This window comes from Cutaneotrichosporon cavernicola (assembly GCF_030864355.1).
Source record: "Cutaneotrichosporon cavernicola HIS019 DNA, chromosome: 4".
NCBI lineage: Eukaryota > Fungi > Basidiomycota > Tremellomycetes > Trichosporonales > Trichosporonaceae > Cutaneotrichosporon > Cutaneotrichosporon cavernicola.
The window spans coordinates 359,569-386,357 of record NC_083396.1 but is presented as its reverse complement, the minus strand read 5'-3'; the positions used below and the strand labels follow the sequence as shown (position 1 = coordinate 386,357).

At 58.1% G+C, this 26,789-nt stretch overlaps 10 protein-coding genes across 10 annotated transcripts; 7 read left to right on the top strand and 3 right to left on the bottom strand.

Annotated features, from left to right (window-relative positions):
• Positions 1-88: 88 nt before the first annotated feature.
• CcaverHIS019_0401700 (uncharacterized protein) lies at positions 89-868 on the top strand (the record flags this gene model as incomplete). The annotated part of the gene is made up of 3 exons (XM_060599975.1): positions 89-291; positions 559-677; positions 711-868. 3 exons carry the CDS (start codon positions 89-91, stop codon positions 866-868), a joined length of 480 nt encoding a protein of 159 aa, XP_060456615.1.
• A 1,015-nt stretch (positions 869-1,883) lies between these two features.
• Positions 1,884-3,597, top strand: AAT20.1 (uncharacterized protein; the record flags this gene model as incomplete). Its single annotated transcript, XM_060599974.1, has 4 exons — positions 1,884-2,257; positions 2,288-2,366; positions 2,466-2,933; positions 2,968-3,597. 4 exons carry the CDS (start codon positions 1,884-1,886, stop codon positions 3,595-3,597), a joined length of 1,551 nt encoding a protein of 516 aa, XP_060456614.1.
• A 715-nt stretch (positions 3,598-4,312) lies between these two features.
• Positions 4,313-5,131, top strand: CSK (uncharacterized protein; the record flags this gene model as incomplete). Its single annotated transcript, XM_060599973.1, has 3 exons — positions 4,313-4,337; positions 4,370-4,965; positions 4,997-5,131. 3 exons carry the CDS (start codon positions 4,313-4,315, stop codon positions 5,129-5,131), a joined length of 756 nt encoding a protein of 251 aa, XP_060456613.1.
• A 32-nt stretch (positions 5,132-5,163) lies between these two features.
• On the bottom strand, positions 5,164-6,885 carry CcaverHIS019_0401670 (uncharacterized protein; the record flags this gene model as incomplete). Its single annotated transcript, XM_060599972.1, has 6 exons — positions 5,164-6,163; positions 6,196-6,324; positions 6,360-6,576; positions 6,628-6,696; positions 6,737-6,820; positions 6,870-6,885. The coding sequence occupies 6 exons, from the start codon at positions 6,883-6,885 to the stop codon at positions 5,164-5,166; spliced, it is 1,515 nt and encodes a 504-aa protein (XP_060456612.1).
• A 335-nt stretch (positions 6,886-7,220) lies between these two features.
• CcaverHIS019_0401660 (uncharacterized protein) lies at positions 7,221-10,508 on the top strand (the record flags this gene model as incomplete). Its single annotated transcript, XM_060599971.1, has 3 exons — positions 7,221-7,259; positions 7,302-7,350; positions 7,399-10,508. The coding sequence occupies 3 exons, from the start codon at positions 7,221-7,223 to the stop codon at positions 10,506-10,508; spliced, it is 3,198 nt and encodes a 1,065-aa protein (XP_060456611.1).
• A 797-nt stretch (positions 10,509-11,305) lies between these two features.
• On the bottom strand, positions 11,306-12,470 carry CcaverHIS019_0401650 (uncharacterized protein; the record flags this gene model as incomplete). Its single annotated transcript, XM_060599970.1, has 4 exons — positions 11,306-11,600; positions 11,645-11,826; positions 12,080-12,313; positions 12,411-12,470. The coding sequence occupies 4 exons, from the start codon at positions 12,468-12,470 to the stop codon at positions 11,306-11,308; spliced, it is 771 nt and encodes a 256-aa protein (XP_060456610.1).
• Positions 12,471-12,946: 476 nt separating this feature from the next.
• SSA2 (uncharacterized protein) lies at positions 12,947-14,929 on the top strand (the record flags this gene model as incomplete). The annotated part of the gene is made up of 2 exons (XM_060599969.1): positions 12,947-14,758; positions 14,807-14,929. The coding sequence occupies 2 exons, from the start codon at positions 12,947-12,949 to the stop codon at positions 14,927-14,929; spliced, it is 1,935 nt and encodes a 644-aa protein (XP_060456609.1).
• Positions 14,930-15,323: 394 nt separating this feature from the next.
• On the top strand, positions 15,324-17,734 carry CcaverHIS019_0401630 (uncharacterized protein; the record flags this gene model as incomplete). The annotated part of the gene is made up of 13 exons (XM_060599968.1): positions 15,324-15,340; positions 15,454-15,527; positions 15,561-15,637; positions 15,673-15,702; positions 15,941-16,018; positions 16,053-16,130; positions 16,176-16,236; positions 16,271-16,330; positions 16,365-16,407; positions 16,439-16,617; positions 16,655-16,817; positions 16,903-17,618; positions 17,685-17,734. The coding sequence occupies 13 exons, from the start codon at positions 15,324-15,326 to the stop codon at positions 17,732-17,734; spliced, it is 1,626 nt and encodes a 541-aa protein (XP_060456608.1).
• A 1,016-nt stretch (positions 17,735-18,750) lies between these two features.
• Positions 18,751-22,384, top strand: PKC1 (uncharacterized protein; the record flags this gene model as incomplete). Its single annotated transcript, XM_060599966.1, has 3 exons — positions 18,751-18,753; positions 18,980-22,063; positions 22,097-22,384. 3 exons carry the CDS (start codon positions 18,751-18,753, stop codon positions 22,382-22,384), a joined length of 3,375 nt encoding a protein of 1,124 aa, XP_060456607.1.
• Positions 22,385-23,127: 743 nt separating this feature from the next.
• Positions 23,128-24,905, bottom strand: aif1 (uncharacterized protein; the record flags this gene model as incomplete). The annotated part of the gene is made up of 3 exons (XM_060599965.1): positions 23,128-23,148; positions 23,183-24,616; positions 24,678-24,905. 3 exons carry the CDS (start codon positions 24,903-24,905, stop codon positions 23,128-23,130), a joined length of 1,683 nt encoding a protein of 560 aa, XP_060456606.1.
• Positions 24,906-26,789: the final 1,884 nt, after the last annotated feature.

Sequence of the window (26,789 nt, the reverse complement as noted above, 5' to 3'; positions counted from 1 at the left end):
ACACATATCCACATCTTCCTCAACCCCGCAAACTACACCAATCTCCACCGCCCCGTCCGCGACTGCTCAAACGACTCGCGATGTCGACATGCCGATGTCCCCACTCGCTCCCATCTCACCATGGCCACCTGAAGAACCGAGCGCCCCGTATCTCGACCTCCCGGTAGCTAAGGAGGTTTACGGTCTGCTGGCGGTGTTGCTCACCTACCTTGCGTTTGGGGCGTACCTCGTCTGGGCGTTTGCGCCGTCACATTGGCTCGACGCTGTGGGATGGACATGGTACCCGTCCAGGTGAGTGAGCCTTCCCCCACTCCCTGCCGCCGTTGCAGCGGCCGTAACCACTCATCCCCGAGGTGACCAACTCGGACCTTGCGCACGCCGACGAAGATGCGCTGATTGCGCTCTACCGTGACGGTGCTTGAACCCCATTGTCGAGTTCTGCACCCTGGGCGACATGCTGGCCGCACGTCGAGGCACTCGTTACACCGAGTTCAACCCGCGCCTCAAGCTCACAGCGTTTCTTTGGGCCTATCGAGTGCGAACAGAACTGACCGGCAGAGAATGGGCAATCATCGTGCCCTGCTGGCTCATGATGGTGGTGCTGCTCACGTACTGGAGCTATACGGCGCTGACGGCGTTCCTAATCCCTGCGTTTCAGAGCCCGTCCATCATTACCGGTAAGATGAAGGCTCATGCTTAGCTGACACCAGATGAGCGCTCGAATATGCCACGGGAAGTACCCGGCGCTGCGCCGTATTACTGGAAGTTTGCGGAGGCGGACGCCGTGCCCGAGGCGGTCGACTTACCGATCGACCTTGTCAACCGCGTGCTCTACCCGCCGCGCAGTCGGACGCGGCCCAGAAGCTGAAGTCTCACCAAGACGACACAACGCGAGCCAGTTTTACCGAAGATACATGATACCGGACATTAAGCCGAGCGATACACGCCTGGGTTCTCGACCATGGAGTCCCAGCGTTGCTCTTCAGAGGAGCCACCCAACCACTAGACCGGGTGACTATTGTCCGTCGTATCCACGTGCCTCACCACGTCGATCTTCTTCATACATGTCCATTCCGTGCCGATCCCTCGGTGCAGTTTTGTAGAAACTAAAAACTTGGTATATGCGGAATGAGGTGACAAGTCATCCTCATCGCAAGGCTGCCCCCTACGATATCAGCCCGGCCTCCAGGTCCTACTGAGCTCCAGAGTCATCAAGGCATGACCGGTTCCGAAAGTTGTTGGCATCTGCTCGTTGCCCATTGCCCACCTCCCCACTTTACAGAAGCTCGGCCTCGGCGCCGCGGACAACGCGTCGACAGCGCGATCGAGTAGCGGGGTCCGAGTGCTCGGGGACTCCAGCCTTCCAAAGGTGGGGTTAGAGTTTTAGCGCCGGTCGTCTGTTCTGAACAGATTAACGCGGTCAGGAACGCCTCCGAGAGCAGCTGACATGGCTGAACCATACCAACCAGCGCTCAACCAGTGCCTCCAGACATTCCCACAGATATCTCCACGTGACGTATCATTCGAAATGGACAAGGGTTAATTAAGCCATTGCAAAAGACGCAGCCCACCTCGGAGTGGGGGAATCTGTTTCTGGTTGGGCGCGAGCGTGGTCGGCTGGAGCGCCCAGGCACCTCACAGGAGCCACAACATCATCAGGTCCTTGACACGACATCAAGACCTCGCACAGGTGACTTTGTAGGTGCAAGGTCATGCGACTTGATTTCCTGCACATTATGCGGGGCCTGACTCGGAGTGCAACCAGAGGTCGTGACGGTATACTGGTGCGCTGAAGTGCACGAGTGGGGACCTGGTGGTGGTTTACTGTACTTAAATCCTGTGTCCTAGAGTCTGCTGAAAGGCCACTCACCAACTCAACTACCATGTCGAAGAAATATTCGCTTGAAAAGTCCGACTCCCGACACGGCCACATCACCGTGATAGACGCCGAGAATAATGGCAAGTATTCCAAAGACGAGGCCGACATGCATGCGGAGGATGTGAACGGTTACAACCGGCAGCGGCGGATGTCGAGCTACGGCGGTGGGCGGCGTACCTCGTTGGGCGTCATCGAGGGGCCACCTGGACGCCGGATGTCGCTCCACCCCACTGCTGGCATGACGGAAGCGGAAAAGGCCGAATACGTTGCGGACGTGACTGAGGACGGCAAGGTCAAGTTCAACAAGCTCAGTTGGCTTCAACTCACCATCGTACTGGTCGTCACCGCTGTGGCGCTCGGGACGCTGTCCATGCCAGTGTAAGCGCATTGCAGTTACGCCAACCCCAGCGTCTTTGCATCCCTCGGCATGGTTGGAGGTGTTATCCTGACGATTGTGATGGGCTTGACGGCAGTGTACACCTCATACGTGAGTCTAGAGAGCCAATATATGCCATCCAGGGGCTGGAGACCCCGCACCTCCCCGCCTCCGCCTCCACCTCCACATCTACCTCCAAACTAACTGCAGGTTATCGGCCAGGTCAAGATCAAGTATCCCCAGGTATACCACTACCCGGACATTGGCACACTCCTCCTTCCCGGCAGGGCTGGCGTGGCCTTCCGCAAGTTCCTCCAGGTCTGCTTTGTGGTATTCCTCGTCCTGATCGTCGGGAGCCACTGCCTCACTGGTCAGATCGCGTTCAGGACCATCTCGGACAATGACACCCTCTGCAAGGTTGTGTGGAGCGTCGTTACCATGATTCTCCTATTCGTCTGCGCTCTCCCCCCGTCGTTCGCTGAAATGTCGTTCCTCGGCTACGTCGACTTTGTTTCCATCATGGCGGCCGTCTTTGTCACCCTCGTTGCCACGGGTATCCAGGCCCGTAAGAAGGGGTGGGAAACGGGCTGGACAGCAACTGCACCAGACATCTCCTTCGCGTACGGCATGCTTGCTGCTACTAATGTGTTGTTCGCGTACAGTTTCGCGGTGGCTCAGGTCCGTCTTCTGTTCTTATGCGAGTTAACAGCAGTTCTCATTCATGGAGGAGATGTCGAACCCGAAAGACTTCCCCAAATCGATCTTCACCCTGGGTGTAATCCAGATTACGATCTACACTACTGTCGGCGCTCTGGGCTACGCATTCGTCGGGCCGGACGTCAAATCCCCCTCCCTTCTCAGTGCGGGACACACCGTTTCTCGAGTCGCGTTCGGGGTGGCCCTCCCCGTCATCTTCATCTCCGGCTCGATTTGTGCCGTGACCGCCGGCAGGTTCATCATGGACCACGCGTTTGCGAACAGTACCGTCCGCTACGTTAACACACCCCGTGGGTGGGTTACCTGGATCGGCATCATTGGAGCGTGCTGCATTACCGCATGGATCATCGCGCAGGTCATCCCGGTCTTCTCCCCGTTACTGGGTATTATCTCGGCTCTGTTCAACTCGGCGTTCTCGCTCTACCTTCCAGGCTGGATGTGGTTCAAGCTTATTCGTCAAGGCGGTTGCTTTTCGAGCACCAAGAACATCATTCTCACGATTGTCAACATTATCGTCATTATCTTTGGCCTCGTCATCTTCGGCGCGGGCACATACGCGTCTGTCTTCGACATGGTCGAATCCTACAAAAAGACGAGCGCGGGCAAGCCGTTTGCGTGCCACTAGTTGCCTTTCGTCGACATACCCAGAACCTATACTACCGTAGCGCCGTACCGACCAATGATCTTGTAGTCTCCATAGTAATGTAATGAGAGAGAATGATGCTGAAACGCAACCACGACGATCAGGCTCGCATCGTGGCTACCAGAATCGACTGGTCGGGCCACTTCCATCCTCACCCCCTTCTAATCTCTAAACGGGCCTCGCCTCGAACAGCCAGATTCAGAACGGGGACGACAAGTGTGCGATCATGCTCACGTCAGCATCTCGATAGGAGCATTCCCATATCGATCCGAGTTGGGGTCTCGGTGTACGACAGCCGATGCTTTACCGGATTATCCCAAGTTTTCTGATACAGCTCTACTACCCATCACCACCGACAGCTAAACCTAGGTGATGTGTCACGCTATGAGGCCGTACGTAGTGAGGCACCTGCCAAGATCGCTGTGGAGGGTTCCGACTGAGTCAGAGTAGTCGTCTTCCGGCCTCTGCTTGTCGTAATGGTCAATACCTGTCGCATCGGCTCTTAACTGACGTCCAATGCTTCAGGTTCTGCGATCTGTCAACGAATACCAACAGCTTGTCTTAGTTCTCCATGCAATGTTGAAGGATGAACATCGGGTAAATGTCCCGGATATTGGACTGCCGTCGACGTCATTGCCACGCAGTTCCAGTTGGTGATGTTGAATCACTCATGTCTCATCCACTCTTCCCACAAACAATGTTCTCAAATCTAAGCTGGCAGGGTAAGTTCTACCATCTTCCGCCCTAACAGTAGACAAACAGGCCTTCTTCGCCCTTCTCGACGAGTACTTTGAGTCGCGCCCGCACCTGCGCCCCGACGCTAGCGCAGGCGCCTCCTCTTCCGCCTCGGCACCGCCCGTCTCATTCTCCTCCAGGCCCTCATCCCGTCCCACGCCCCCGGCCGCTCCGGTGCGGACAGGCTCCAACGCGTCTGGTATGTCGAGCCCGCCCGAGCACTCCGGGGCTGCGGCGACGGGCTCCGCAGCCACGACAGGCAGTGCGCATTCGCGGCAGTTGGGTCAGGCCAAAGGCGCGTTCAACGACGGCATGCACAAGGTTACGAACAACAGTACCATCAAGGCGGGCTTGGGGAAGGTCGGCGCTGGCGGGCTCGCACACAAGTTTGGTGGCGGGAGCACATTCAAGCCGACGGGAAACGTCCCCGGTCCCGGAGAGCGAAACCTTCCCCCGGCGCCTACACGTAGTGTCGTCGGACCGCCGCCGCAGCGTAACTTCGGCAGCGCCAAGGGGGATACTGGGGCGTGGGCGTCGGAATCTCAGCAGGCGGCCCCGGCGCCCGTGTACAATTCGGCGGGGAGCGCGCGGGCGGTGTACGACTTCGATGGAGGGGTGAGTTTGTACGGTGCCAGGCTGACAGCAGGACGCCAACGACCTGCCGCTGCGTGCGGGTGAGGTCGTCACGATCGTCGCCAAGACGTCACCCGACTGGTGGACGTGTCGCAATGCCGAGGGACGCGAGGGCCTCGTGCCTGGCAACTACATGACCGAGCTGTAGACGGAGCACATGGAAATACATTTCTCTACAGACTAGGCGGCGGCCCCAAGGATGCGCACCGTGCGGTCGAGGCCGGCAAGTACGATCTCGCTGCCGAGCTTGCCAAAGCGTGCAGCTGTGAGGTTGGCGTTGTTGTCGTCAAACTTGAGGAGCTCGTTCCACGACTTGTTGGCATAGACGCGCAGGTCAGTGCCCGCAACCGAGAGGAACTGGGCCGAAGGGTCGAAGCGGACCTCTGTGACGACGTTTTCAGTCGGGAGCTGCCAGCTCGAGAAGAGCTTGAGCTTGCGCAGGTCGAACACGTTGACGGTGTTGTCTGCTGCCGAGCCCGTCGCGAGGTAGTAGCCGTTTTCGGAGAAGGCGACGCTCGACAGCGCCTTTCCTGGGTGCGAGTCGAGCTTGGCCTGAGGTCCCGAGTTCTGCCGCGCATCCCACACACGCACGATGCCGTCCTTGGTGCCGCCCGCGGCGAGCACGCCGTCGGGGTGTGTCGCGAAGGACGTGTATGCAAAGCTGCCCTCCACACCCTCGGGAGCACCGTACGTCGCGATAGTCTTGGCCGTGTCAATGTCGTGCAGCATCCAGGTGCTGTCCGTAGACGCAGACGAGACGTACAACCCGCAGGGGTGCACAGCCAGGCCTGTGACGTCGCCCTTGTGCGCAGCGATGCTGCCGTGTGCACTCCACTTCCCGTCCTTCTCGCCCCAGAACCGCACGGTCTTGTCCGCACCGCTCGACACGGCCAACAGCGCCTCTCCCTCCTTCTCGCGGAACGCAACGTGAGTCACCGCCTTGGTGTGGCCCTTGAGCGTGCCGAGCACCTTGTCGCTCTCCAGGTCGTACACTTGGACAACCTTGTCGTTGCCGCCAGTAACGACCGTCTTCCCGTCCGCTGCAAGGTCCAATGCAGTCACTCCTGGCGGCTTGGTGCCGTGCATCGACCCGATCGACTTGGTCTGCGTGTACCCCTGGACGGCCTCGGCGTTGGCATATCCAGGCGCCAGCTTGCGCTTCTTGCGTACTGCCGAGAGGCTGGGGTTAGCGGTTTCAGGAAGGTTACTAACGATGCGTTCGTCTCCATAATCTTCTCCTCCACGGATGGAGGAAGCGGCCCCGAGGTCTCAGCCTCCATCTCCACATCCTCCGCCCCACCAGCGGCGACCCCGACCGTCGCCTGGATGGATTGCAGCGCGCTGATGTCAGCTAACCTCTCACGTCCGGAGCTCACCTCCGTGCCTCATCGCGCTCAGCCATCAACCGCGCAATCACGCGCGTTGCCGCGTCCTCGCGGTACAGCGCATTTGCGAGCTCTGCGCGCTGCGCCTGGAAAGCCTTCTTGATCTCGAGCGACTCGAGCATAATCGAGTCATATTCTCCTTGGAGGGCAGTGAGGAGCGCAGGGATCGACGTCTGCGTCGCAGCGCGAGGAGGGAGAGTGGACGGCTCTGGATGTTAGCGTGGCCAGACGCGGGACGTGAGGGCGCCTAGTGACTCACTGGCCTTGACCTCCACAAGATCCTCCATCGTCAGCGCCTCTCCCGAGATCGGGTCAGTGCCATTCTCCTCTGTCTGTCAGCGCACCGCCCACTGTACAAAGCTCCTCACCAATGTACCGCTCGATCAGCGCCTTCTCGTAGACGGTGCCCGACGTCTTGGAGACGACAGGGTTCGTAGGCGGAGATCCGGAGACTGTGATGGCGTTAGCTCGACGTTCATCGTGGCGCGATGCATAACTCACTGGCACAGAAGAACATGATTTCCCCTGCGTTTTCGGAGCGGATGGAGTGCTCCAAGGTCGGCTTAGGAGGTTAAGATTGTTGTTAACAACAGAGGCGTCAACATCCCTCACGAGGTGTTCGTCGTTCTTTGTGAGGTTAGGTTGAATATGACGGAAGTAAATTTATCAGTGGCGATCGGATTACACGTGTCACCATTTGTTTGCCGCCCATCATCACTACTCACCCACCGCTCACTGAATCTTGGGTACCATTTCCAAACCCTTCACCATCTCCGAGCTCTTGCTCAACCCAACCGCGGCACGGGCCCGCATCATTTCACCGGCGTTAGATTCCTGATCAGCCCAGCCGCCATGGATCTCAAACAGTACATCAACGACAATGTCGTGCGCGTAAGTTGTCCCCAACCTGGGATAGCAGCAAGCTCACCTCAGATGTTTGGCTCGTCCGACAGCGCAACCGTCGATTTTGTGCATTCGATGGGTGAGTCGGATCTCAGCCTCGGCTTGCGTAATTCTGACAACCCCGCAGCCATGTCCGCTAAGACTCCCGGTGACTTGTATAACTCGCTTCTCGGCATCGGCTTGGACGCGACTCCGGAGGCCCAGCAGTTTGCCACCCAGGTCCACTCCCTTGTCCCGCGGAAGAGCAAACCGAAAGCTCCCAAAGCCCAGAGCAAGGCGAACACACAAAAGTTCTCCCTTATCATGGACGACGACGAGCCGTCGTCATCCAAGAAGAAGAAGAGCAGCAAGAAGGACAAGGATGGCGACCGCGACAATGGTGCCGTCAAGTTGGGGAGGTCATCACGCAAGCGGGAGACAGAGGGCAACTGGGAGTCGGATCCCGAGGATTACGAGCCTCCAAAACGTGCCCGTTTCGAGTCTCCACCACGCGACGAGGAGCCCGAGGAGCCACCAGTACCCGAGGAGACGGAGGAGGAGCGTCTCGAACGCGAGCGACAGGATGACCTCGCAGAACGAGACGCCTTCGCTGAGCGTATGAAGAATAAAGACAAAGACAGGACACGCAAGATCACGGTCGACCGCGGCGGCGACGAGGAGCAGGCGCGGAGGATGGCGCTCGCCGACGATCCAGAAAGCCGGCAGGCCGTGATGGGCGACTTGCGGCTGCGTTCACGCCAAGAGTACCTCAAGAAACGTGAAGCGCAGCAGCTCGACCTGTTAAAACTCGAGGTGCAGGACGAGAAGAATCTGTTCCGCGGACAGAAGCTTTCGAAGCGTGAGATCGAGGAGCACGAGCGCAAGGTCGAGCTGATCCGGATCATGGAGGAGCGACAAAAGATTGACGACGGGACAGACGGATACATGCTCCCAGACGATTATATCACGGAGCAGGGACGCCTCGACTCGAAGAAGCGCAAGAACGCGCTGTACCAGCGCTATGAGGAGCGCAAGGTCAAGGGTGCGGACGGCGAGTTTGTGACCGACATCGACCAGTGGGAGGAAAGTCAGCGAGAGAAGACGAGCCTCGTTACGGGCGCGCTGGACAAGGAAATCATCGAAGACGAGTACGACTATGTGTTCGACGAAGCCCAGGGCATCCAGTTCTTACAAGAGGGCAAGATGGACGGGACGCTCACGGTCGAAGCGCAGGCGTTGCTCAACCAGGTCGCCGAGGCGGAAAAGAAGGCGCAATCAATCGAAGAGACACGCAAGTCGCTGCCAATTTACGATTTCCGTGACGAACTCCTCGACGCCATCCGTGACCACCAGGTGCTCATCGTCGTTGCCGAAACAGGCTCGGGCAAGACGACTCAGCTCCCACAGTACCTCCACGAAGCCGGGTACACACAGGGCGGACTGAAGGTGGGGTGCACGCAGCCTCGTCGTGTTGCCGCCATGTCGGTCGCTGCCCGTGTCGCGGAAGAGATGGGTGTGCGTCTTGGGCAAGAATGCGGCTACTCAGTGCGCTTCGAGGACATGACGTGCGACAAGACGGTGCTCAAGTACATGACCGATGGTATGCTGCTGCGCGAGTTCCTGACCGATCCCGAGTTGTCGACGTACTCGGCGATTATCATCGACGAGGCGCACGAGCGGACATTGTCGACCGACATCCTCTTCGGCCTGGTCAAGGACATTGCTCGCTTCCGTCCAGAGCTCAAGCTCCTCATCTCGAGTGCCACGATGAACGCGCAAAAGTTCTCCGCCTTTTTTGACGAGGCACCCATTTTCGACGTTCCTGGCCGTCGTTTCCCCGTCGACATGTTCTACACCCAGCAGCCTGAGGCGAACTACATTCACGCCGCGGTGACGACCATCCTCCAGATCCACACGACACAGCCGAAGGGTGATATTCTTCTCTTCCTCACTGGTCAGGACGAGATTGAGGCCTGCGAGGAGAATCTCAAGGAGACTATGTACGCCTTGGGCGATAAGGTGCCGGAGCTCATTGTCGCGCCGATTTACGCCAACCTCCCCACCGAGCTGCAGACCAAGATCTTCGAACCGACGCCGGAGGGCGCACGCAAGGTTGTCCTCGCAACCAACATTGCCGAGACGTCCATCACCATCGACGGAGTCGTGTACGTCATCGACCCAGGATTCGTCAAGCAGAACAACTACAACCCGAAGACGGGCATGTCTTCGCTCGTCGTCGAGCCCATCTCGCGCGCGTCGGCTCAGCAGCGCGCTGGTCGTGCGGGCCGTGTTGGTCCAGGCAAGGCGTTCCGCTTGTACACCAAGTGGGCGTTCCGCAACGAGCTGCCGCAGGACACGATCCCCGAGATCCAGCGCACCAACCTCGCGATGGTTGTGCTGATGCTCAAGTCGCTAGGCATTAACGATATTCTCAACTTTGATTTCTTGGACAAACCCCCGGCTGAGACGATTATCCGCTCGTTTGAGATGCTATACGCGCTCGGCGCGCTCAACCACAAGGGCGAGTTGACGCGCCTGGGGCGACGCATGGCCGAGTTCCCTGTCGACCCGATGCTGAGCAAGGCGATTATCGGCAGTGAGGTGTACAAGTGCACGCACGAGGTGCTCATCATCGTGTCGATGGTGCAGGAGAGCGGTTCGCTTCTGTTCCGACCGAAAGACAAGCGCGTGCATGCGGACAAGGCGCACAAGAACTTCCAGAAGCCTGGTGGTGACCACTTCACGCTCCTCAACATCTTCAACCAGTGGGCCGACAGCAACTATAGCCAGCAGTTCTGCCACGAGAACTTTGTGCAGTACAAGTCGCTTGTGCGAGTCCGCGACATTCGGGACCAGCTCGCGTCGCTCTGCGACCGTGTCGAGGTCGTCATCGAGAGCCTGCCCAACGAGGTTGTGCCTATCCAAAAGGCCATCACGGCCGGATACTTCTACAACACAGCCCGGCTGGACAAGGGCGGCAGCTACCGCACAACAAAGAACAACCACACCGTCTACCTCCACCCGTCGTCGGGCCTCATTGGGATGCAGCCCCCGCCCCGCTTCATCCTGTATTATGAGCTCGTGCTCACGAGCAAGGAGTACATGCGGCAGTGCATGCCCATCGAGGGGTCTTGGCTCTCCGAGCTCGCACCGCACTACTTTAAGAAGCAGGAGATTGACCAGATGCTCGGGAGCGCGAGCAAGATCAAGATGCCCAAGCAGGTTGCGCAGCCGACGGTTGGGCCGGTCACGTCGTGAAAGACGAGTTGTATCATTACAGAGACAGTCACATTGCATGAATAGCATTGGTACCAGAGATCGTGCTCGTCGTCCTCACCGCTCTCATCGCTGACATCGCTGCTGTCGCACTCATCGCTGCCATTGCACTCGTCGCATTGGTCGGTCTCGTCCCTCTAGCCGTACTTATCGCTGTCGCCGCATCCATCGCCCTTGTCGCACTCGTCAGCCACATCGCGCTCGGCCCTGGGGCAACAACCCACCACCCATGGGAACTAGGGAGCTTGCACACTCTAACCATGAGACGTCGCGTCGACATGTGTAGCTCCCTCTGTAGGACAGCATCCACTTTTGGCTTTTATCTTTCAATCGATTCAGCAGCTTCATTCAATTGATTGAATTATAGTTGTAGCCGATACATACCCAGAACCCGCTCTTAGCCTTCTAGTGCTTCAATTCCTAAACTCACCAAGCCAAGCTCTTAATCTCCCAACCTCCCATCATTGCTAGACGGAGAGAGTTGCACGGCCAGAGGGCTAGTTACGCAATCCCACCACGTTCCCACGAGCACCCAGCGTTCTCATGTCCAGTAGATTTCGGTTTCTGGCCTCCCGAGCTCGAGGACCTAACCCGCGCTGGGACATGGTTGGCTGTTAGAACACTGACGTCATCTCAGCTCGTAAACGGTGCCAGAACAATGACGTCAGGGTCGAGATTTCCGAGGTCAAGCCATGACCGTTCGTGTGGTGTGGTCGAGAAGTGGTAAACGTTGACGGGGAGCAGGCATGCATGGATGATGAGTTGATAGATGAGGGTGCCTATGTCTCGATGTCGATCTTGCTGCCAGCGTCCAGGTCCTGCGGGGGTTCGCTCGTCGAGGGAGGCGAAGTCTGCGACGCGCCCGAGCCGCCGCTGTTGTTGAACGAGAGACCATTAAGGGGCCTATCGAGGACTGTAGGCACCGACAGCCCCGCTTGGGCGAAGGGGCCGAAGAAGCGTGGATCATTGCCAGACTGACGGAGGATAGACGCGAACGCCGCTTCGGCCGCGGAGGTTGACGAAAGGTCGCTGGAGCCCAGGCTGTGGAATGTGGTGTCGCCGCCGCTGCCGTTGCTGTTGCAGCTGCTTCCAACTACGTCTGGACATGGCGTCTTCACTCCTGAGCCGGGTTACACCGCCACAGCATCACGAGGTGCAGTTCACTCGCGCCCTCGTGGAGTACGCCGTGACTGGTTGTGCAGATAATTGGCTCGACTGGGTGCCGAAGCCAGCGGAGGACGACCTTCATACCGACTCCCGGCTCCCCCGCCACATGCAGCGCCTCGAAGACATTCGAGACCTGGCGTTTGCAATGAAACCGTCGGTTGACCGCGTCAAACTCATGGTCATTGACAAGGATGGTGAGTGTCTCTCGGTTGTACTCGGTTGTAATCGAGTCTCATCTTGTGGCAGGTCATGCTTACACTCTACCTAACGGCTCCTTTCACCAGTCGCCACTTGCTGTGCATCCCGTCGGCTTGCACTCGCCCAGCAATGTTCAGCACGTCCCGTGGTGGTATAATTTCGCCAAGGGAATGTGTGTCGGCACCAACCTCGACCTGCACATGACCGCGATGCACGTCTGGAACGGTGATCTGCCCATCAAAGTGCGCGAGCTCATCGTCGACTTTCTCGCCAGCCACATGGACGAACTTGACAATGAGCAGACCATGAATATCCGCAACGGCTTCCCCGATGGATGGAAGAGGCTCGTGAGTTGCATTTGGCGAAAGTGTGGATGGGCTTACACACAGCTCAACGACGCTAGGAGTCTCGGACAAGGGCAACTGATGTCAAACACGATCGACCAACGTCGCCGGGCTGTACAGCGCATCGAAGCAGCTGAGCGGTTCCTCCACGTCGACAGTGCCGCCAAATGCTCACCAACGGCAACACGTCATTCTTCGCGTCGGTCTCACCCGTCCGGCCCAAACCCGTTCCCATCAATTGGTCCGACGCCCTTCAGGAGACGAAGAAGAGTGATGGAGCGAGTCGCGACAAGTCGACCGACGACACCGACAGACCGTGATGTCGTTCCCCATCTTGATGCTGTCCTGCGCAGCCTGGCCAGGGTCCGAAATGTGTGCGAGGTCGAGTACATGATGCTTACAACTAACATATGTTCTGCCAGCTGCCAGTGACATGTGCAAGGATCCAGAGTCGTGTACTGCCTAACGGAACTAAAAAGCGTAGGGCGTAGATTATGCCAGCCACATCTACAGCCTTCCACATTGTACCAGCAGCCGGCCCTAGCCCCTAGTTTGAATGTCATCCAATAGCTTGACCAGTCCCAGAGATTCCAACCGCTTCTAACAGATTCCACCGAACCTGATATAACATCCCGGCGCTGATCCCATTCAATCATCTCTTCATACCTTTCCTTCACCTTTCATCTCTCCTCACCCAATCATCAAAACACCATGTCCAAGGCTATCGGCATTGACCTCGGTACTACCTACTCTTGCGTGGCCGTCTGGCAAAACGACAGAGTCGAGATTATCGCCAACGACCAGGGCAACCGCACGACGCCCTCGTATGTGGCATTCACGGACTCGGAGCGTCTGATTGGTGATGCGGCCAAGAACCAGGTCGCGATGAACCCGTACAACACGGTTTTCGACGCCAAGCGCCTCATTGGCCGCAAGTTTGACGACGCCGAGGTTCAGTCGGACATGAAGCACTGGCCGTTCAAGGTCATCTCCAAGGCTGGCAAGCCCTTCATCCAGGTCGAGTACCGCGGTGAGGAGAAGACGTTCTCGCCCGAGGAGATCTCGTCGATGGTCCTCATCAAGATGAAGGAGACCGCTGAGGCCTACCTTGGCGGCACCGTCTCCAAGGCCGTTGTTACCGTCCCCGCCTACTTCAACGACTCGCAGCGCCAGGCCACCAAGGACGCCGGTACCATTGCCGGCCTCGAGGTCCTCCGTATCATCAACGAGCCCACTGCCGCCGCCATTGCCTACGGTCTCGACAAGAAGAGCGAGGGTGAGAAGAACGTTCTCATCTTCGACCTTGGTGGTGGTACCTTTGACGTGTCGCTCCTTACTATCGAGGAGGGTATCTTCGAGGTCAAGGCCACCGCCGGTGACACCCACCTTGGTGGTGAGGACTTTGACAACCGCCTCGTCAACCACTTTGTCCAGGAGTTCAAGCGCAAGAACAAGAAGGACATTACCTCGAACGCCCGTGCCCTCCGTCGTCTCCGCACCGCCTGCGAGCGTGCCAAGCGCACCCTGTCGTCGGCCGCTCAGACCTCGATCGAGATCGACTCGCTCTACGACGGCATTGACTTCTACACCTCGATCACTCGTGCCCGCTTCGAGGAGCTCTGCCAGGACCTCTTCCGCTCGACCATGGAGCCCGTTGAGAGGGTCCTCCACGACTCCAAGATGGACAAGTCGACTGTCAACGAGATTGTCCTCGTTGGTGGTTCGACCCGTATCCCCAAGATCCAGAAGATGGTCTCGGACATGTTCTCGGGCCGTGAGCCCAACCGCTCGATCAACCCCGACGAGGCCGTCGCCTACGGTGCCGCCGTCCAGGCTTCGATCCTCAACGGTGAGACCTCGGAGGCCACCCAGGACCTCCTCCTCCTCGACGTCGCCCCCCTCTCGCTCGGTATCGAGACCGCCGGTGGCATCATGACCCCCCTCATCAAGCGCAACACTACCGTCCCCACCAAGAAGTCGGAGATTTTCTCGACTTACGCCGACAACCAGCCCGGTGTCCTTATCCAGGTCTACGAGGGTGAGCGTGCCAAGACCAAGGACTGCAACCTCCTCGGCAAGTTCGAACTCTCCGGCATCCCCCCCGCTCCTCGTGGTGTTCCCCAGATCGAGGTCTCGTTCGACGTCGACGCCAACGGTATCCTCAACGTCAACGCCTCGGACAAGACCACCGGCAAGTCTAACCGCATCACCATCACCAATGACAAGGGCCGTCTTTCCAAGGAGGAGATCGAGCGCATGCTCGCCGAGGCCGAGAAGTACGCCGCCGAGGACAAGGAGGTCGCCGAGCGCGTCCAGGCCAAGAACGCCCTCGAGTCGTACACCTACTCGCTCAAGTCGACCCTCTCTGAGAACGCCGACAAGTTCTCGGCTGAGGACAAGGAGACTCTCCAGAAGGCCGTTGACGACTGTGTCAAGTTCCTCGACACCGCCGACTCGGCCTCGAAGGACGAGATCGAGTCGCACCAGAAGGAGCTCGAGACCCTCTCCGGACCCATCATGCAGGTGAGTAATCTCTCTTCGTCTCCCTTTGGAGTCGAAACTGACAAACAGCGCTTCTACGGCTCGCAGGGCGGTGCTCCCGGTGGCGCGCCTGGTGCCCCTGGTGGCTTCCCCGGCGCTGGCGGCCCCGGTGCCGCGCACGACGACGGGCCCTCGGTCGAGGAGGTCGACTAAGCGACCTGGTCTTACCTCAAGCTTCGCCGGTCGACTGCGCACAAGACCGACCGACCGTCGCCTGAAAACGAGTCGTAGTATGAGAACGAGCTCCATATGTACAGTGATTTAGTAGTCGCATTCACTTCCTGTTTCCAACATGCATTTTAGATCGCAACAAACCTCTTGTTTGGGCTGCTGTGCCACGTGGATCTGACTCTACCGTCACCTCGTTCCTGTGACTGAAGTGGAGGTGGAGGTTGTGAGTGGAGGTTGGTCCATCACCCATAATAAGATGTGCTTCCAATAGTCAGTATCGACTTGAATCTTCTTCTTCGCTTCTCGAACACCACCAGCTTTTCAGAGGCTCCGACTTGTTTCACCCACTTCTTTTGGGTAGACTGCCACTGGCAAAATGCAACGTCCAGGGCAGTGAGTCTGACTTGGTCGGGGAGGATGACTCGATCGCTCACTTTCCTCAGCAAGATTAACCCGCGCGAGGCCGACCCCAACGAGTATGGAACTGCACTAACCAACTGACCCAGATACATCACTTTCATCCGATCTCTACAGAATCGCGCGAACCCTGCAGAGGCGGAGCACATCCTCAAGGCCATCGGTGAGGTCGCGTTATCTGACAGAGCTCACGCAGCCGCGCAAGTCAAGAGGATCATGGGAGAGCGGTTTATGCTGATCGGCACGCTCGAGGAGGCGGCATATAACGGTGTTGTGGGTTAACGGATATGTGGTCGAGCTGACATCAGTTCGCGGGTCGTAACTGGAATCATGGTCAGGTGAGTCCAGGGCGAAGGTTGCTGGCATGGCTGAGGGACTACTGGCGGGCCTCGTTTCCAATGCGCCTGAGATTGCGCCAGTACACGACAGCCGTGGTTTACTTGCGGTGCTGCGTCGGGCAAGCTCGGCCAGGAGGAACAAGGTGCCTATTTACGCCGTGGCGTTAGAACATAACCTTGTTGAGGGGACAACCTCTTACCCCTCGTCCATCTCCCTCGTCATAGGTGCTGATGACAGACCGTGGAACTGGTTCTCCGTCGTCCCAACGGCCAGTTCTATCCACTAAGCTACATGCTCTCTGTCATGGCCCATGAGGTACCCTAACCATCTCCATCTCTGCTGACAGTAGATGGCCCACATCACGGTATGTTCCTCCGGTGACGGAGTTGATATCAAGCACATGAACCACGGACCAGAGTTTAAGAAAGTGAGGTAAATGATGTAAACGTGCAACCGCTCCTGCTTATGCCAGCTCAACGCCGCTATTAGCAAGGATATCGCCGATCTGCAGGCGCAAAGACATTACGGTGACGGTGAACCTTTTCTTCGTTCAAAAGCTGATACCAGGTTTCTGGTCAGACGGGAAGCGTTTGCATGACGGCGCTTTACTCGGTGCAGAAGGACTCAGTGCGTGTGTGTACTAATCACGCTGATGTGTCAGAAGCGAATGAGCTGCCTCTGTATGTGTGCGGAGTGACCAAGTCGTAAGTGGGTGCATTATCTGTCCTGACCCAGCGACGCACGCAAAACGGGCACCCGCCGTGGGTGTGGGCCCGCCAGTAGCCGCGCACGGAAGATGGTTGACGGAGAGGCGTCACATCGTTCCGGCCGGCAGACGGAGCGTCGTCGCAAATATGGGGCGCGTAACAATGTCGACATGGGAGAGAGCAGCGGGCGACTGGATGGCCTTCGGGGTGAGTCGTCATGACGTAGCTCAGGCTGACCCTTTAGAACTCACAAAAGAGGACCACGAGTGGCGCAAAGAATGGATTGACGAGCTAGTCACGCAATTTGTGGGGCAGGGGTTGGAGGAGAAGAAGGCCAAGCGCCGAGCTGCAGACCAATTCAAGAAGCAGAACCCGTGGTACAGAGCTGGCAATACCCGAGGAAAGCAGTACGCTGCCTCGACCTAACCTGTTGCTGACACCAGAGCCAAGTCCAAAACGTCTGATTCTAAGAGAAGCCTCAGCTAACCCCAGTGCGGCGGCTGATCGAGCCGCAGCATACGAACGTCTCCTGGGAATTGGGAGCCAGCCGAAGCCAGAGGACGAAGAGGACAAGTTGGAACTTACAGCCTACGAGTCTGAGGAAGGCGAGGGCAGCAGCAACGATGACATCCAAATCATGGACGTTGAAGACCCTCATGTTTCGATTGAGGAACGCCGGAAGGAACTGGACACAGAGCACAATGGCGAAACCTCTGGACCAAGTGGAGGCCTGCGTCCAGAGTGGGAAGAGTTCTTCGCACAGCCCGCCACGTCCAAAGCAGGGCGCGAATTGCGCGGATCCGATCGATCTGGGATGTCGTCCGGCAGGTCGAGTTTCCCAAAGGGACGTGGGAGGGCGGCCGCCTCTTGCGATGAGCCGATTGAGATCCTGGACAGCTCTGACGAGGAGTGCGAGCCTCACAAACGCTTCCGGACGGCGAAGGGGGACGGAGACTCAACGAAGCATCTGACTCGCGGGACTGGCCGCCAGACACAAGCTTCAACTTCGAGTTCCTTCAGCGAGCGAGACCTAATCCGAGAGCAGCGTCTCCGAGCTCTTGGGGGAGCCACGACAACGCTCTCTGGCACATCTCACCCTAGTGGGGGTCGATCTGTCTCCAAGGCGACGATCAAGCTCGAGGATTGGACCGATGGATGGGCGTGCAGTGTGTGTAGTCTCAACAACCCGGACTCGCGGACCCGATGTGGTGAGTCCAGTCATCGTTGCTGATTGTTGCCTGCGCCGAGTCGTTCTGAGACGCTCACGCTTGCAGGTGTCTGTGAGGCACGTCCAGACGGCACAGGCTCCATTGCTCAAGAATGAGGCTCCATTGCTCAATAATGAAATGGCGCCACTTCTGTGTGACCATTGGCATAGCCATGACCACGTGTTAGCACAATAGATGGTTTCCTTGGCTTGCGGCGCGAACTGAGTATCATTCGTGCACAGTATACCCTGTAGAGCATTGGGGCCTGTTTGTAGATGGATGTAGATGGCTGCTGGAAGGGATGGGAGGTATTAATCCAGAGTGGGGCAGGGAAGTGTGCCAGTCGGGCATTTTCAGTGGGAGGCCTAATACGATTTGCTCATCCAAGCAGCAGGCATGCATTCTTCCCAGGGCAGCAGGGTGTTTGAGATGAGCGGGATCAAAAGCGCGCGGGGGACACGAACACTTACACTGCACTGCTGCGGGCGGTCAGTCTACTGTATGCGACATCCACGCTACACCCACTCTAACTAGCTCCTAAACCAGGTCTGATCGCTCACCTCCTCAGAAGAGCCACCTGCTTCACTTGAACGTTGGCCTGGAATACAATCGCTACCCACATCACATCCCATCCCATCCAAACCAAACCAAACTCACATCCCATCCCATCCCATCCCATCATACTCTCTTCTTGTCTCTATCTCTCTCTCTCTACATCCTCTATCCTCTCTCCTCTCTCCTCTCTCCTTTCCCCGTTCATCTTACTGCATATCCCAACCCCATCACTCAACACCTGGCGCATCCCATCTGTCCCCCTTTTCCTCTCTCCCTCTTACTCTCCGTCTCTCTCTCTCTCTCTCTCCTCACGCGGCCTTACCGACACGACCTTGCACCAGCCCACTCTTCACTTCTCTCATACTGTGGCCGCCCCTATAAAAGCCCACCCCTTGAAACCGCGAGTTCGCGTACATCCTCGCTCACTCCCACGACCCCCACACGACACGCACATCTCCACTGCGACACACCACAATCCATCATCCTCGCCGGTCGGAATCCAACTTTGTTCTCTTGTACCCTTCCTCTTGCTTCGACGTGGCATTCAAGACGCATCGAATCTGGTCTTTAACACATCATGGTAGGTCTGTGCCCCTGTCGAACGTGACTGGCAACGGACGATGACCGAGCACGCGGCGGAGCGGCGCACAGTACCCATTCTCCGAGGGTGTGCGCGTAATTGTTGCACGCTTGAGCCACGACATGGTACCACGACATGCTGCATGCCCCTTTGCTAAGCAATGGCTGTCGTCGCTCCCATTCCTCAATGGCTACTGTAGTCCGTGACCATGCTAACGTTCTCACAGCCACCACAATCTTCGGACCCCAAGATAAACACGCTCCTCCAGAAGATTGCGTCTGAGCGCCGCAACCTGGAGGGTGCCAAGGCCATCATCCGCACGGTCGAAGCATCGAGCCGCAATTCGCAGGTGATCCAAGGGGCACAGAACGAGATCCGAGCGGCGCAGGCCTCGATCCAGTTCTTGGAGGCTGAGCTGGCCAGGCTGCGCCTGGGAAGCACCGGTGCTGCAACGGATGCGAACCGGAGGCCTGATGGGCACGTGAACAACGGACAGCTGTCGTCCAGCGGTCCGTCGTCGGGGTCGACCCAGCCGCTCAATGTTGGCAACAGATCGAAAGTCGACCGCGATAGACCCCTCCCACCGCCGCCGGTTGATGAGGCCAAGAAAGGCGACGACGCCGCCCCACAAAAGCCGTATTCGCAGCTCGACCTCTTGCGTTACGACGCGCCTTTGACAGGTGCCAAGATTACTCGCATGCTCAACCAGCTCCAGTTCAAGCTCCAGGTCGAAGAGCAGTACAAGCTCGGCATCGAGAAGATGGCGCAGGCGTACCAACGAGAGGGGGACAGGCGGTTGCGCTCCGAGACCGAGGCCAAGCGCGTCGAGTCGGACGCCAAGATCCAGCTCTTGAGCGCTGCTAAGAAGCGATACGAGAGGCTTGCTGAGTATCGCACCATCGATGACGACGTCGACCTCATGCCCGACAACAAGCGGAAGGAGGCGCTCCGAAAGCCAATCCAAGGCCAGCTCATCATCTCGGTCCTGTCTGCGCGTGACCTTAATCACCGTGCCGCCCGCCGCTCTTCCAGGGTCCAAGGCGAGTCTGTCGTCGCCGTCAAAATCGAGGGTGTTGAGCGCGCGGTGTCCAGAGGTTCACGCAATGACCGGTGGTACGAGGACTTCGAGCTCCCAGTTGAGCGTGCCAACGAGGTCGAGATCACCATCTACGACCAGTCGGGGCCCAACGAGCATGTCCCTATCGGCATGCTTTGGCTACGTGTATCGGACCTGATGGAGGCCCAGCGTCGCCAGAAAACGGCAGCCGAGGCGGCGGGCCCTGGATGGGTCACTGCCGAGACGGCGGCGTCGCTCGGCCGGGCTACTGGTGCGGCCGACCTTACGTCCCTCCACCAACCACAGGGCAACCAGACTCTCGCGCCCCAGGGCGGTGTCCCTGGCGGCTTAGGCAAGAGCGAGGCGATCGAGGGCTGGTTTGCCGTCGAGCCCGCTGGAGCGCTCCACCTCAAACTGGACTTTGTCAAGGACACTGTGGCAGGTGGTGGTCGTCGCCCGTACGAGGCTCTCGGGCGTCAGGGCGCGGTGCGCAAGCGCAAGGGCGACGTGCATGAGATGAACGGCCACAAGTTTGTCCAGCGCCAATTCTACCAGCCGATCATGTGCGCACTATGCCAGGAATTCCTCCTCACTGGTGAAGGTTACCAGTGTGAGGACTGCCGATACGCATGTCACAAGAAATGCTACCCGAAGGTGGTCACCAAGTGTATCTCCAAAACGAACGCGGATGGCGAGGACGAGGATAAGATCAACCACCGCATCCCGCACCGCTTCCAGGCGTTCACCAACATGTCGGCAAACTGGTGCTGCCATTGCGGCTACATGCTACCGTTCGGTCGCAAGAACGCTGTCAAATGCAGTGAATGTTCGCTCACGTGCCACCAGAGCTGCTCGCACCTGGTGCCCGACTTCTGCGGCATGACCATGGAGATGGCCAACGAACTCCTGTCCAAGCTGCACTCGATCAAGTCGATGCAGGGCGCCAAGAAACACCAGACCAAGCCCTCGTCGAGCGGACTGCCACTGCCTCCCGTCCAGCCTCCTATCCAGATCACGCCGCCGCCGCCGCCATCATCTCAGCAACAGCAGCAGCCGCCACAGCAGGCCCAGCAGGTGCCCAGTACCCCGCGACCCTCGTACACACCGCCCGAGCGCGTCAAACCCTCCCCCTCGCCATCGCAGCAGTCGTACAACGACTACCGGCCTCCAGCACAGCAGCAGACCCCGCAGCAGCAACAACAGACGTCGCCTCAGCAGCGGCCTCCCCCGTCGCCGTCCGGCTCGCACCGTCTCAGCTACGATGGGCGGTCTACCATGTTGGAGCAGGGCCCGTTGTCTACGCCGTCGCAGAAGCCTCCTCGGATCCCGTCCCCCCAGCCCTACGGTCAGGCACCACAGCAGCCTTCGCCGCAGAAGCCGGTGAGCGGATACCGCCCGCCCATGCCGGCACCGGTGCCGACTGTGTCGATGCCCTCTGCACACACATCACGGCCATACCAGGTGCAGGCACAGCCGCATCCACCGATCGCCCCAGAACCGCAGCCACCCCAGAAGGTTGTGCAGCGCAAGAGGAAGATTGGCCTCGACGACTTCAACTTCCTCGCCGTGCTCGGCAAGGGCAACTTCGGCAAGGTCATGCTTGCGGAGGAGCGGATGACGAGCAACCTATACGCTATCAAGGTGCTGAAAAAGGAGTTCATCATCGAGAACGACGAGGTGGAGAGCACGCAGTCCGAGAAGCGTGTGTTCCTCGCCGCTGCCGAGGAGCGCCACCCGTTCCTGCTCGGTCTGCACTCGTGTTTCCAGACCGAAACGCGTGTCTACTTCGTCATGGAGTACATCTCGGGTGGCGACCTCATGTTGCACATCCAGCGCAAGCAGTTCACGCTCCGCCAGGCCAAGTTTTACGCGTGCGAGGTACTCCTCGCGCTGCAGTACTTCCACTCGAAGGGCATTATCTACCGCGACCTCAAGCTCGACAATATTCTACTCACGTTAGACGGGCACGTCAAGGTTGCCGACTACGGTCTGTGCAAGGAGGACATGTGGTACGGACGGACAACGTCGACGTTCTGTGGCACGCCGGAGTTTATGGCGCCCGAGATCCTGCAGGAGCAGCCGTACGGCCGCGCAGTCGACTGGTGGGCGTTCGGCGTGCTCACGTATGAGATGTTATTGGGCCAGTCGCCATTCCGTGGCGACGACGAGGACGAGATCTTTGACGCCATCATCGAGGACGAGCCGTTGTACCCTATCACGATGCCCCGTGACGCTGTCTCGCTCCTCCAGAGGGTAAGCACGTTTCTCGGAATCCGCTAACAGCAGCTCCTAACCCGTGATCCTAAGTACCGCCTCGGTGCCGGCGACAGTGATGCCGAGGAGATCAAGCGCCACCAGTTCTTCGCAGACGTCGACTTTGACGACGTGTACCACAAGCGTATTCCGCCGCCGTACTTCCCCACAATCGGCAACGCGACTGACACGTCCAACTTCGACCAGGAGTTTACGCGCGAGCAGCCGACCCTCACACCCGTCCACACGCAGCTCACTGCTAAGGACCAGGCTGAGTTTGCGGGCTTCAGCTGGATCGCGCCATGGGCCACCGCGCAATAAGCGCGGCGCCGGAACCTCCTTCTTGATGTGCTGCACTAAGACTGTCGTAATGGCCCGGCGGGAGCCACACCCCGGGTGTGTGAAACTGTTGGCGACGTAGAATGAGTAAACTTGCACGTACCGTAGCATGCAACTTGGTGCGATAGAGCTGAGTGGACATGAGGCGGAGCAGGAGCATCGGAACGAACTTTCGGCAATCGAACTCCATCCATCTCACGGCTGATGAGACATCATCTGCGTTCCCGATTTCTTTCGGCCAACGTCATCCATCTTCCCAGCAAACTCCCATCGACCGTTCCCCAGCGTCCAACGCTTTGTCCTACGCGTCTGGCAAGCAAGGAAACCAAAAACCTGACCTCTGGCGGGATCGAACCGCCGACCTCATGCGTAACTCGACGCTGTCGTTGAAGACAGGTGCTCGTGTTAAGCATGCGCTCTAACCAGCTGAGCTAAGTGGCCTTGCTTAGGAGCACGTTTGAGTTCGTATCCACGCAGTATTGAGCTTGTGAAGATAGGACGGCCTTATACAGGTGGGAGGTGGTGCTGGGCCAAAGGCAGACGTTTGGATTGTGAGTTGTTGTGCAGGAGAGCCATCGATGGTTCTCAAGGCGATACAGCAACCAGCTATTAACTCCGGATCATGATATACGGATCGGGAACGCTCACACAGCAAACGCTGGCAACATGCCTTGCACTGCCTTACAAGATTGATTTGAGCTACTACAGTACTACCTCATCACTAATTACTGAATGTCAAGAATGTTCTGTGGTCAGCCCCGGCTACCAGTGCGTGCTCACTTTACCAGCCTTGATCTCGTCGAGCTTGGGCATCTTGCCGGTGCGGAGAAGCTCGTTGGCCTTTGCGACGATAGGGTCGCGGCCCATCGAGCATACCGTCGTAATATCGCCGTCCTTGTTGGCCTGGTAAAGCACAAACTTGAGGTCGTCTGCTGAACCGTCGACGAAGCTCTGCTCCACTCGCTCTCCCGAGCCAATGTACCTCAGCCCCTTGCCGATACTCGACCAGAAGACAGGTACTTGCTGGTACGCGCTCGGCTTGCCCGCGATGGTACTGGCCACATGGCGGCCGTGGTTACCTGCGACGTTCCAGTGCTCGACGCGGCGGACGTTGCCGCGCGGGAACTGCGGGTAGTGGCAAATATCGCCGATGGCGAACACGTCGTTCTTGCCCTTTACGCGGAGGAACTCATCGACATTGACGCCGCCGTCCCGTTCCAGCTCAAACGATCCCTTCATGAACCCAGTTGCCGGAGCAACACCCGTGCCCATGATGATAATGTTGGCCGGGATAGGGTCCATGCCCTTGACGTGAAGAGCCGTGGCCTTGCCGTTCTCGCCGGTGATCTTCTCAACAGACGCGCTGCGGTGGAAGGTGACGCCCAGCCCCTCGAGGTGCTTGACAATGGCGAGGCCGAGATCGCGTCCCAGCATGTGCTCAAAGGGCACCTCGTCGACACCGACGACCACGAGCGAGTGGTGCTCCTTCTTGGCAATGGTGGTGGCCGCCTCTAGACCCATGAATGACGTGCCGATGATGACAACGTCTGCCTCCGGCCCGAGTCGGGAAGTGATGGCCTTGGCATCCTCGACATGCCTGAGCGTGATGACGCCATCGAGGTCCTTGCCCTCAATGGGAATCTTGCGGGGGATGCCACCAGTCGACAGCACCAGACTGTCGTACTTGACCTCGCCGTCCTTGGTGCTCACGGTCTTCTTCTCCGTGTCCACAGCCGTCACAGCAGTGCCGAGGCGGACGTCAACGCCAAACTCGTTGCGGAGCTCCTCGGGAGTACGCCATTGAATCTTGGATGCGTCATCGACCAGCGCCTTTGAGAGCTTGGTACGGTCAATTGGCGCATACGGCTCCTGCGACAGAAGAATAATGTTGCCGGCATAGTTGTTCTCACGCAGGCCCTCGATGGTGTGGATCCCTCCCGACCCACCGCCAACAATCACTACTGTGTGATCGGCAGTAGCCGCCACAGGCTTGCGCGCGCGTGGAATCTTGCGCCCAACCTTGGCCTTGAGTTCGGCTTCGGGCGCCGAGACGTAGATCTTGCCATCTCGCACCTCGGCCGTGTACTTGAACAGCGAGTCAAGGCCTGGCGCATCCTCAATATCACCCGTGCAGAGGTTGAAGCACGCTCCGTGCCACGGGCACGTGACGCGCCCATCCTTGCCAAGGACGCCCTTTGCCAGCGGAGCTCCGTACTAACATCAGCGAGACCTTGAACGAAGCTACGTGGCTGCAGTGTGCGCTCGTCGCATTCACGATCCCGTTGACCTTTGAGAGGAGCACCTCGCCGCCCTCAAAGTCGACCATCTTCATCTGGCCCTCACCGAGCTCGGCAGCGTCGAGCACGGCTCCAGTCTTGATGTCGGACATGGCGCGGATTACGATGGGGCGGTTGTATGCCGAGACGAGGGGCGGGAGAGGGACACGGCGAGAGGTAGGAAGAGCAAGACGGAGAGACAGTGAGCGAGTTAAGAGGGCACGCATGGGGGAGTACCGACGTCGACGTAGCTCGGCTCATTATCAACAGCATGAACAACAAGCGTCAGTGGGCCTGGAATGCCATGACGTAGTGGCAGCCAATCGTGCGACCTGCTTTGTCAGCCTGGTGTTAGTGAGTAAATGAAATGCTAAGCCTGGAATACGCTTCGTCAGGCTGACCTGCTCTGATCAACTTGAAGACGAAGAGAGCAGGCGTCAGTCGCGGGTGACGAAGAGAGCACGCGTCAGTCGCGACCCGCGAGCGGAATGTTGCAGGCTGCGTGGTTGGCCCCTCTCCGCCCAATAGTCAGTGTTGCGTTTCGCAGCCGAGAATATCCTACCGGCCAGAGCGCTAGGGTCCGTCCTATCATCTGACAAACAGACTAGTGCCGCACTCCCTGCTGAGATGGCAGAGCGAGCAGGGCGACCAGCGGTTTGATAATGGGTATTCTGGGGGTGATCCAACTTGAAAGTTGAAACCCATCCTAGGCCACTTAGCTCAGCTGGTTAGAGCGCATGCTTAACACGTGTTACGAGTTACGCATGAGGTCGGCGGTTCGATCCCGCCAGAGGTCATTACCTTTTATCTTTACCATCATTTCGTTTTTTTCGTTTGGTAGTTTTTCTTGCATGTTGTGGCCACCGTTTCCATGATGATGCAGTTTGTGGCTCTGATCCAGGTGGCGAACATGAGCCGTTGGTTGGGTTTCATGGTAGATTGCATTCCCGGTCTGTCATGCCAAAGCGAGTCTGCACGGGCCATCTCTGGTCCAGCCATGACGGATGCGATCTACCGATGCCCTGGATGTTGTATACACTGCAGCCTGTGAGTTAGACCAAGATATGCCCTTGACCGAGCACCTGAACGGAACAGTGATTATCAGTTGACCGGAAGGGCGTGCCATATTCGCAGAGTATAACATGCGTATTCATAGACCCTAGCGTCTCATACAACCAAGTCGCGCGAACGTGGCACTCGACCACACCATCCGTTGGGAAAATTTTACCCAGCACGACCTCACGCCCCAATTGTAAGGTATCCATTTGTGACCAGACTTGCCGCGGTCTACTGCCGAATGAGTCGCTCAAGTAGCGAGCTCAAGCAGCGAGCTGCGGCGGAGCATTGAGCCAAGGAATCAGAAAAAAGTCGACCCGGCCATCCGACAACCTTGTTCTCAGTCGCGGGACAAAGTACAATCGAACAACGGGTTCGGGCCGGTAGGTGAGGCATGGTGACAGGGCCGTGGACGTCCCGGCGGTCACCAAGACACATCCGCGACCCGTGTCATGGATACCGCCTGCGAAGTCTATCGTGGTGTTCGTGTGACCCCAACCTCAAACCTCGTCCTGAACTCGGTGGAATCTAGCTCGATCTAGCCGATCTAGACCTGGCCCAGAAAGTAAAGTCCAGAAACGGTGCAAACCCAATTCTGGCCGAATCCAAAAGCGCCACCGGGTAACCTTGTGCTGTGAGTTTGTGAGTTAGTCAGCACGTTTCGACGTAGGAATGTACAGGCGAGCCGAGTATGCTCATACTCACAGTTGAAGCGAGACAGTGCCTTCGCATAAAGTGCCTTCTATCTATCGAGGTTTTTTTGGACTCTATTCGCGTGGCCTCAGCTATTTCGATCAACACCCATCCCAAACAGTAACAGACAGCAGCGCAGTCTTCTCGTAAGTGCCCCTGTGTGCTCCGGAACAGTCCCCCGAGATTGGGGTATCGGGACTTGATGAGGCGCATGACGTCAGCGTGCCGTTAGCAGAGTTAGCAGAGAAGCGGTGTGATGAACACGGCGTGACATCTGTGTTTATTCCAGTTGTGCCCCTTGAGTTGGCTGGCGTCCACAACGCGGTCGGAGGGCAACTGCCGCCTTCTACATCCTCCGAACA